Source organism: Squalius cephalus (genome assembly GCF_949319135.1).
Source record: "Squalius cephalus genome assembly, chromosome: 22".
Classification (NCBI taxonomy): Eukaryota; Metazoa; Chordata; class Actinopteri; order Cypriniformes; family Leuciscidae; genus Squalius; species Squalius cephalus.
The window spans coordinates 18,976,889-18,988,235 of NC_137143.1; the positions used below are offsets into that span (position 1 = coordinate 18,976,889).

General features: G+C 38.5%; 1 protein-coding gene across 1 annotated transcript in view; it reads left to right on the forward strand.

Moving 5' to 3' along the window:
* The window catches only part of adamts9 (ADAM metallopeptidase with thrombospondin type 1 motif, 9), a 33,652-nt gene that overhangs the window by 18,314 nt on the left and 3,991 nt on the right, over nt 1-11,347 (forward strand). The window contains exons 17-26 of the mRNA XM_079857571.1: nt 2,180-2,346; nt 2,502-2,631; nt 2,826-2,952; nt 4,213-4,423; nt 4,540-4,701; nt 4,804-4,965; nt 6,683-6,802; nt 8,926-9,033; nt 9,130-9,297; nt 10,766-11,041. Of these exons, the coding sequence (XP_079713697.1) occupies nt 2,180-2,346; nt 2,502-2,631; nt 2,826-2,952; nt 4,213-4,423; nt 4,540-4,701; nt 4,804-4,965; nt 6,683-6,802; nt 8,926-9,033; nt 9,130-9,297; nt 10,766-11,041 (1,631 nt within the window). The remainder of the gene's footprint in view (nt 1-2,179; nt 2,347-2,501; nt 2,632-2,825; nt 2,953-4,212; nt 4,424-4,539; nt 4,702-4,803; nt 4,966-6,682; nt 6,803-8,925; nt 9,034-9,129; nt 9,298-10,765; nt 11,042-11,347) is intronic.

The following is an 11,347-nucleotide window of genomic DNA, read 5'->3' on the forward strand; positions in this document are numbered from 1 at the left end:
TGATTGGACCATATCCAGAGGCTATGACAACAGTGAGTGACTGCTAGCGTAACTCTGTGGTTGAATGAGATAGTGATAGAAAGTCCCTTTGGTGGTGCGTCGCCCGATCGCCCTAATGAAGAAACCGCCGCTGTTTATATCCTATAAATGTGTCGCATTGTTGATAATTCGTGCAGATTTCAGTTGACGATTCTGTTTAAAGTTATTAATAAGAAAACATGAATGAATGAGAAAGAAAAGAGCAGGATGTGCTTTATATTGAAGATAAATATTAAAAGCGTGATAAGTCGCAAAAGAGAACTGAATTCTACTGACAGGATGCTGTGCGCGCACTCTTGAGTATTCCCGTAAACACAGTAGATGTATGTAGCTACTATGTGCATTCTCTCTCTCTCTCGCTCTTTTCATGATGGTCAGCACGATTCCGTAGCCCCCCCCCCCCCCCCCGACGATATCATCGTCCATCGCGATGTTTTACTGTAAACATCGTCAACTGCCAATTTAGGGGACATCGCCCAACCCTACTATCAGCCATCTCTCTTTCTACAGTCTTTCTTCAAATCTCCCTCTCACTCTCGCTCTCTCCTCCCCCATCATTAGTGGACACCCCCCCCCCCCCCCTTCTGCTGATTGGCTACAAGTGTGTTGTGGTGTTCGGTCTGATCCACTTTCAACAGCGTTTTTCAGAAATCGCTTACTGCACTTTCAAAACACATTTTCCTCCGGATGTCATGTGTGGGCCTCCGTAGTTCAGTGGTAGTTCAGAGGATTTAAATAAAACTTGAATATGTTATAGTAAAAATTGGAGAAGCACTGACCAGCAAAATTCTGGTCAATACAGATGCTGAAAATGATTTTCATATTATCTACGAAATTAAAACTACTATTTGTCAAATTATTTTTTTTTCACAACATTATAATGTACCGCATGAAAAATGGATATTCATTATGAGATTTGCTAAAGATTCCATTTTAAAGTGTTTCTAAATGATTAGTTCAATTAGTTAAAGATTAAATGATCGTTAGATGACAGCAAAGGTAATCTAAATTGAAAAATATCCAACATTACAGTAAAATATCTCTAAAATCACCCCCCCCCCCCCACACACACACACCACCACCACCACCAATGAATTCAGGACATTGCATAATATTATACTATATTATATAACATTGTATTCATATTTAAGCCTCGTAAGTCAGGTTCATTCGAAAGTATTTGTGCAGCAAAAATGAAATGTATGTAGAGAGTGGCGAAATAAGAGGGGAAAAATTCCAAATGCAAGTGGTCACAGGAGATGCATTTGATACGCATTTTAATACCAGATGGATACCGTTTTTTTGTTTTTTTTTGGCTCGCTCAATTTCCGGGATATTGTATATAATTTGCAGGCATCAGGGAGTCGCTATCAATATGTGGGAGACTCCCGGAGAAGTGGGATGTCTGTGACATTGTCAAATTGATTTGCATATTCTTAAACAATCCTAATTTAAAATGTATCTAGTGTCATTGCTAAAGTAGGCTAATGTGCTATACTGTAGGTGAATTGAGGTGAATTTACAAAGGGCTTTTGCAAGAGCTCCTGAACTTTACAAAGCTATGGAAATATGCGCTGTTTTTAAAAGATTAGTGCATGTGTGTGTGCGTGTTTATTGATATCTTTGCATGCTTCTGTTTATTTGGCATATTTGTGTGTGTTTATGTATGTTTATCTACAGTGTATGTGTGGTTTAGGCCAAGACAGGAATGTAGATGTTTTGGAAAGGGTTTGTTTGAATGTGTGTAGGTGGTGGGGAGAGGGAACAGGGGTTGGACGCTGTAATGTGTGAAGTAGTGAGGAAAGTAACTCAGGAAATTAGCTACATAATCACATTAGTGTGCATTTTTGAAGCATACTGACTTCAGTAGAGCAAGACGTGGCCTCTTCACGGAATACTGGATTTCTTTACCCCGATTAGCCTAATCTGCCCTGACTGTTGCTAAATCTGACTGTAAATGAAAACGTTTTATTTCTTAGGTCATGCAGGTCTTGTAGTGAGACAAATTTGTGATTAAAACAAATGGACACTACTTTAGTTGTTTATCCTGTGGCATGCCTGAATATTTGCTTTGACAATGTGAGCTTTAACATAAAGAAAATAAAGCATGCATGCATGTTGTTTCATTTTTGTTTTGCAGCCTTGTCCAACAGCCGTGGAGAATATTTACTCAATGGAGATTTTGTGGTCAGTATGTTTAAAAGGGAAGTCAAAGTAGGGAATGCTGTTATTGAATACAGTGGCTCTGACCATGTCGTTGAGAGAATCAACTGCACTGACCGCATAGAAGAGGAGATTATTATCCAGGTAATATGGCTTTACTGAATTTAATTCGAGCTTATATGTTGTTTAACATTGTGAAATCTCACAACTTCACATTTGAACAGTTCAGAAGTCAGTAATTTTTAAACTCTTTTGAAACATGATATTTTTGGTCTAATTGTGATCTTTTTACCAACTAGGTGCTATCCGTAGGAAACCTCTACAACCCTGATGTCAGGTATTCCTACAACGTTCCCATAGAGGACAAACCTCAGCATTTTTTCTGGGATGCATACGGCCCGTGGCAGGATTGCAGTCTTTTGTGCCAAGGTGGGTGTGAGAGAAGCAACAATTTTTTGCCAGAAATGTCAGTTTAGAATTTGGCATATGATGCTGTCGGGTCAACCAGTTCAGTTTTTCTTGGAAATTTGGAAAATGGAATGGGGAACTTTCTTTCTTCTTTCTAGATCACAAACATATGTTAGAACTTGTGTATGTCTTGTGCTGTATGTTTTGTGCATTAGGAGAGCGCAAGAGGAAGATCTTGTGCAATCGTGAGTCGGATCGAGTGGTGGTGTCTGATCAGCGGTGCCATGGCTCTCCTAAACCAGCTGTGATCACTGAGCCATGCAACACAGACTGTGAACTCAGGTACATGTCCAATTCACTAGTTCCAAAAACATTTAGTGTTTTATTTAACATTTTCATTTTGTTTTATTCAGCAAGGATGTATTAAATTGATCAAAATAGACAGAAAAGACACTTATATATTGGAAAAGAGTTTTATTTTTAAATAAACGCTGTTCTTTTGAACTTAATATTCATCAAAGAATCCTGAAAGCACAGCTTTTTCAACATTAATAATAAGAAGAAATGTTTTTTAAACTCCCCATGAAATCAAAATGAAGTTTTTTGGCTTTTAGTACAAATATGTTAGCCTTACTGTTGTCTATAAGCTAGTGTGCTCCAAAACAATTACAAAATTCGCATTTAGAAGATATAAGCATTCAAAACTTACAATTAACAGTCTCTCACTTCCGCCAAAATGGATCAACAATTTTGATGACCTCACTCTGCACCTTTTCTGTCCAATCAAATGCTCTCTAGCATCCCGCATCCCTAGATTATAAATAGATACTGAAGCTGCGGCTGGAATTGGTCACTTGTTCACACATTTACTATTTCCTACATGGTGAATGGCACAGTGCACTATACAGGGGATAGGGAATTATTCAGACAGTTTAAAAATGCTTTCCATTGGGGCAAATTAAGTCTGGTTTCACGATAGTGTCACACGAACCGCTGCCGCAGTCTGCTCTGGTCCAAAGACATGATAGCACAGAGAGGATCATTGGCGCGAGTCGGCGCAGACCACAAAACGTATCGGACCCATTTGAATTCTTCACAGAATGCTGTATTTTAAAGCGATATGGAGGAGATTAGGAGGAGAAACGGTTAAATATTAGGAGGAAACTGCGGCTTTACCGAGCTGTACAGCTCTGGTCAAGCTGTGATATAAACTAAACGTTATTGGCTTTTTTTAAAAAAGGGTAAGTGCTATGTCCCACGCTGTCTTCCTGTTTCAGTGGAAATTACTTCAATATATTGAATAATGCTTGGCATTTAAAGGCACTTCAGTGGGCATATCAGGGATTTCTGAAGGACCATGTGAATCTGAAGACTGGAGTAATGGCTGCTGTAAATTCAAAATATACTAAAAAACAAAACATTTATTTTATATTTGAATAATATTTCACAATATTATTGTTGTTACTGTATTTTTGTTCAAATAAATAACTTACTTCTTTCAAAAACCCACTCCAAACTTCTGAACAGTAGAGTATTTTTTGTAATGAAACCAGAAATTGAACTAAATTAGGTTTATCCTGGTGGCATTTTGTTAATTTACAGGTGGCACGTTGCTCGGAAAAGTGAGTGCACAGCCACATGCGGTCTGGGCTTCCGAACTGTGGAGATTTACTGCACCAAACAGAGCAGGTTGGATGGAAAGACCCAGAAGGTCGACGATAGGTATTGCAGCAGTCAGCGCAAGCCTGATGACAAGGAAGTGTGCCATGGAGACTGCAACCCTGGTGGATGGGAGTACTCCTCCTGGTCTGAGGTGCGAGAAATGCCTCTGATCTCAAATCAGCCTTTGCTAAACTGTATTGATGTACAATATGGACTGTATTTATGTGATGTATAACTTACTATGAGGATTTTTTCTTGGTTATTTAGTGCTCCAGGAGTTGTGGAGGAGGAACGCGTCGTAGGCGTGCAATGTGTGGAAAGTCAGCAGAGGCTGATGACGAAAGCAAGTGCAACCCACAAGAAAAGCTCACTGTCCAACCCTGTAATGAGTTCCAGTGTCCTCAATGGAAAACTGGAGACTGGTCAGAGGTAAACACCTACAAATGTAATCTGGATTTTTGCAGACTATGTATAATTATGACTTATGACTTATACCACTGCTAATATGCTCCTTTTGGATTCATTTGGTAGTGTCTGGTGACATGTGGCAAGGGCTATAAGCACCGCCAGACCTGGTGTCAGTTTGGAGAGGAGCGTTTGGATGACCGTTTCTGTGACTCATCCAAACCAGAGTCGGTACAGGCCTGCCAACAGCAAGAATGTGCCTCCTGGCAGGTTGGACCATGGGGACAGGTGAGAACAACCATTTATTTTATTGCTGCGAATAAAACATTGTTTTGGTGCATGTCATGTTTCGGTATGACAGGAATTACAATGAGTATATTTGATGCTTATGCCAGTGAAATGGAAATTCAAGCACATTGTGATGAGTGCAATGTAATTTCCAGGAGTGCAGTCCTTGCTGCTGGATATTGAAAAAAGATTATCACAGCTGCGGTGTGGGCGGAAATCGACCACAAAAATGGGATGAGGTTAGGGACTAGACAAAGAGCAATATTTGGTATTTTTGCGCTGATGGTGAGCACATCCAAAACAAAGATAACTATGCTATTATAAGGTGTCCTTGGAGCCTTGAAAAGAATTCAAATATCTGTACTTTTCAAAATGTAAGACCCTAACAAGTCTTAAATGTTGTCCGCAGAGATCTTACGTTTTTTGATTGAAAGCCTATATTGATTGATATAGCCTACTTCTATTTAAGCAGTAATAGACCAAAAATGTTGTCATTATAATATATATACAGTAGGTTAGGTTTTTACAGTAGGTTTTGCTGTGGTGTGTCAGTAGGAAATATCAGCTTACATTTCCAAACATTCCTTTTTCTATTAATTATAATAATCCAGTGAGATTTGTGCATGCACAAGGAGTCTGACAACAGTCAGCATGCTCCACATGGAGATCTGGCAACATCTCCGAGACGCTTGAAGAAACCGACCTGCAAAACTACCAGAAAAACTATGTGCAAGTGTACCTGGACAAAAGCTGTTTCAAACGCAAAGGGTGGTCGCACCAAATATTGATTTGATTTAGTTAATAGAAGTTAATTGATTAAAAAAAAAATGTATGACATTATTTTTGAAAGCATCCTCACTTTACAGACAGTGCCTAAAACCTTTCACAGTACTGTAGCTTTGCAGGTAGGTTTCTTCAAGCGTCTTGAAGACATTGCCACCGTTTTTCTGGATTAAGTCTGTCTCCGTTTCTTCATATAATCCCAGACAGACTCGATGATGGTGAGATCCGATCATACCGGCTCTTGTCCCTTGTGCATACAAAAATCTCACTGGATTATTACAATTAATAGCAAAAGAAATGTTTGGAAATGTAAACTGATATTTCCTCCTGACATAGAGATATAAATAACTGGCTTAAAACATTTTTTTTTTCTGTGAAAATACTAACGTGCCTAAAACTTTTCGTTCTCCTAAACATGCAGCCTTTTGAATATCATCCAGTCATGGATAGTGTGTTTTCTACCCAATTGAGCAGTTTATGCTTATCTTTAGAAAAGCACATAGTTTCTTCAGGGAATCACAGAATTTGCAGTGTTTCTGTGGGCAAACTATCTTTAAGTCCTAAAGTATGATAGAGATTAGACATCACTCTTGCATAGATTAAGCAACCATGATAAATGCATGTTTGAGGTGCTTTACTGAAGCATATGCGTTCTAGCTGCAAATTCTGCCACACAAGCTTGACCTTGTTGCACTCAAGTCAGCGATGAGGAAAAGAGATAAAGAAAAGGAGAAAGGTGGACAAATTACTGGCCCGCGTCCCAGGTTGCCCATGCGGGTGCTTATCACATCAGTGCTGGACTGATGCCAGCGAGCCATAGTGGACAGTCTTAAATCTGAACTTATTCAACAGAATAAAGCATAGGCAATATTATGTAACATTAAATTAGATACTGTCACTAACTGACCTCCCTCTTTTTTTTTTTTGCATGTAGTGTACTACCACATGCGGCCCCGGTTATCAGATGAGAGCTGTAAAGTGTGTGGTTGGCTCATACGGCTCTGTCATGGATGACACAGAATGTAATGCAGCAACACGTCCAACAGACACTCAGGTAGGAGTATTGATCTCTAACATTCACTTTGACTCTCATTCATTTCTCTCTATCTCACTGCTGATTGCAAAATAAGAACTGAGTTAGATTTTTATATGACTTTTGGAAACCATAAAGGGGTCAGTCAGTCTATTATAACAACTCTTCCTGTTTCAACTTGCGGTATTCTTGGTGAAATAAAAGAACAAGAAGCCAGGGTGCAGGTTAAACGCTGCTTTTATGAACTGAAGCCATACCACAGTTAAGACTCCATTGCAAACACTGTTTTGCCTTGAAATGGATATGATTTGTTACACTGATATATTAAATGATTCATTTGCATTGTTATACACACATTTTTTTTTAGGTATTGAATGAAATAATACACAGTATTTTAAAAAGAGGTGTTGCTTGGGTATACAAGTATTATGATAAATATCTAAGTAGTTTTATGCCATCCTGGAATGAGAAACTGGAAAAGAGTTAAGAAAGTGGGTGCAGGTACAGGCTGAAAGGCAGGAAGGAAGTTTCCCACCCAGCATATTTATTACCTGCTCAATAAGGCCTTGTCTGAAGGAAAAGCATAGGTTTACACACACACACACACACACACACACACACACACACACACACACACACACACACACACACACACACACACACACACACACACACACACACACACACACAGACACATTGCATCAGGTCAGTGATAGGAAATCAAACTTAACTGGGTTCCCATGGTCTTGGAATATCTGGAAATATCAGGGAATTTTAAATTTGCTTGTTAGTCATGGTAATTAATACAGCCTTAAAAGTCATATTTTAAGAGCTTAATTATTTTATTTTCAAAAGAATAATTTTAGTGATGTCCTTTTTGAGAGTGTTTTGAATCAGTTCATTTTGATGAATAGGTTCCCAAATCTATCTGAATGGTCTTGGTCTTGGAAGAATTAGATTTTATTTGATCTTTGATCAGTAATCATAAATGATTGGAAATATGGAAAAGTAATTTAAAAAGAAATGTATGTGTGTGTGAGCCTTTAATTTTTGCATTTGCATGTGTAGTTTTTTCATAATAAGCTGCCGTGGTTATAACGTCCATGTCTATATAGTTCCAGTGCAGATTTATATTTAATTCTCATTTAAGTTAAACTGCAGTCATCTGGATCTCGATTTTATCAACCTTCACAATCTGCAAATACCTGAAAAATTACATTTACGCCTCCCCCTCTTCCAGTGTAATTGTGCTCGAGAGCCGGAGTGGCTGAACGCTGTTTCACAGACTATTTTATTAACTTTCCTGAGGCATTGGTTTTATAGAGCTTCATTTTCACAAGGCTTTTAGGAGATGAAAGAAAGAACCCTTTTTTCCCACCATCAAGCCATCCAGGTTGATAAAAATCTAGGAACATATATATATATATATATATATATATATATATATATATATATATACTATAAGAGACAGACAGAGTAAAGAATTTAATAAATAAGGGATATTGTACCGTCAGACGGATTATCGCAAAATAAGCCCAGACAGGATGATCAGGACCTGGACGCAAAATGGAAGGATCTTGTATCACCCTGAAGGAGTTTATTTTGCTGTAATACCAGGATGACTGTACTATCCCACATATTACACAGATACTTACCAAAGAAGTAAATAAATGCACATGAAATTTCGATTTGAGCTCAAATTCAGTTATATAAAACATAAGCAGAAAGAACAAGCATAGCTATGGAATAAATTGTTTGCTATGTAGGAAAATTGTCAGCTATACTGTATAGTCTTTATACAAAACTATCTGATCACAGAATGACATGATTGACCAATCAGAATCAAGTATTCCAGAAAGACACGTAAAATGATTGGCGAAGGCAGAATCAGAGGGGCAATAAGTGTAGGTAGGCGGGAGTGTGAGAGAGTCAGGAACCGAAAGGAGGGATCCGACAGACAGAATGAGAAAGCGGGAGGCCCCCTGGTTTAAAATCCTCTACTTATCGTAAGGCGCAGTGACCCAGGCCAGAACAAGTGATTCCAGCCAGTCAAGCATAAATCAAGCACATTGGCCTCACCCCTAGAGTCACGGATCTTCATTACTGATAATTGGTTGTCCTTCTCCACTTCCTCCCTTCCATAGGACTGTGAACTCTCGCAGTGCCCTGTGACTCATCCCGTCGGCCCAGAGACCAAAGTGATGTCACATCCTGGTCATAAAACACAGTGGCGCTTTGGATCATGGACACAGGTACATCCCTGAAAATGTGATGTATTTGAATTACTAAATAGTTTTTACGCTAGTCTCTGTAGTATGTTATTGTAAAATGGTTGTTCTTTATAATAGTGCAGCGCCACCTGTGGAAAGGGCACCCGGATGCGTTACGTAAGTTGCCGTGACCAGCAGGGTGGAGTAGCAGAGGACTCAGCCTGCGCTCATCTTACAAAACCTCCTGCTAGTGAGGTGTGCTCCATAGTGGCGTGTGGGCAGTGGAAGGTTCTGGAATGGACTGCGGTAAATAAAATATACCTGTTTTCTTATTGTTGTAATCAATTAAAGCTTAAAGGAATAGTTCACCCAAAAATGAAAATTATCCTATAATTTACTCACCCTCAAGCCATCCATAGGTGTATGTGACTTTCTTCTTTCAGCCAAACACAGTCAGAGTTTTATAAAAAAATATCCTGGCCCTTCTAAGCTTTATAATGGGAGTGAATGGTAACTTAGATTTTTAAGCCCAAAAAAGTGGATCCATTCATCATAAAAGTAATCTATATGACTCCAGGGGATAATAAAGACCTTCTGAAGCAAAGCAATGGGTTTTTGTAAGAAAAATATCCATATTTAAAACTTTATATACTATTATCACTGGCTTCCGGCAATGGCCGTACTTACGTTCACAAGAGAGTCAAGTTCCGGCGGAAGGGTGACCTCTGACCCGATGTATGACGTAGTTTTCATTTTTGGGTGAACTATTCCTTTAAGTTTGTCAATTCTGCACCACTAGCATCACCAAACAGAATTTCAAAAATAATGGTTGTTTTCAAATATTTTATTACTTTTTATTTAATCACTTTAGTTATTTTATTACTCAAATATTTTATTTGATTTTAACCATATTTTATTTTATTTTTAGCCTAACATTTAATTTAGTTTAATTTATTTATCATAACTATTTGAGTTGAAAAATGATCAGGTTATCCAGCATAATTTAAGAATGTTCTTGTGTTTCATTGGAAGCAGGAAAACATATTTTACAAAGAGTTCACAAATTTACTTATTTGAATTGTGACCTAAAATAGTGCAGAATCTTAAATATACTTAAAAATTACATTCTGTTTTCTCAGACATTTGGACCCCACTGTATTTATTTAGCATATATATGTACAATATTAACATGCCACTGAGTTAGCCAGCATTCTTTCAACACTGCAAGTATTTGTATTTTCATTCACAGCTGTTCTGCAGCCTAACATTATAGACAAATGACCTTGATCATTCTGCTCTCAATCTGGTGTTTAGAGCTCAGTTGTAATTGAAAACTGATGAGAGTTCATTTTGTGTGGATCTTGTGTGCAGATGGGGTTCGGTGTGCATAATGTTCACATTTATACAGGAAGACAAGAATTACTATGGAGTAGCTGGATTGCTTTAGTCAATGGTCTCCTGCTTTCCATTGGTTTAAAATTGAGACAAACCAGTAAACCAGCATTACATAATCCATGTTGCAGTATCTGAAAAAGTACAACAAACTAAACTAAAGGGACTATTATTCTGGTTGCACTTTATTTTACAATATGTGCACTTTCAAAGGATTTACAGTGTACTTACTCATAAAGTCGATCTCATGTAAGTGACAGGTTGTTAGTTATTTTGATTTAAACATTACGAGAGCACATGTTTATAAAAAAATAATGACAGTGCACAGATTTAAAATAAACTGCAATATTCCATTAAAAAATGTATCTGTCTGTATTTACAGTGCTCCGTATCCTGTGGTCAGGGTACAACTACACGTCAAGTAGTGTGTATGAACATCAGCGATCAAGTTGTGGAATTGAGTGAGTGTGACCCAGATGATCAACCAGCAACAGAGCAGGAGTGTGCCATGCCCCAGTGTCCGTCTCGCTCCAGTGACCACGGGGGCTTTTCACCTAACCCCGATTCTCGGAAAAAGAATGTTCCGACCGGACGAACTGACCGTAACAGAGCTGGCAGACCCCAGTCGCATCAATGGAGGACTGGACCATGGGGGGCGGTAAGTACCTCTAAACATCTTAGAATGATTACATCTCTGCATTCCCTGCTCTGTATGTCTCAGATATTTGATATAATCCGGAGACTATTCCTGTTAGAGACCTTTTGCCAACCCAGAAGCTGAATGACATCTAAGGCGTCGTACATGAACCCTCCAAGTCAACCCGACAGCAGCATTTCCTCTGTCTGATAAATGATGCTGTTTCCTTCATGATATCAGTGCTTTAAATAGTCTGTAGAATTCTAAGAAAAGCTAAATATTGTGGATTATTTGGGAAGCTCTTCCTCTGTGTCTTATTTGTAGACC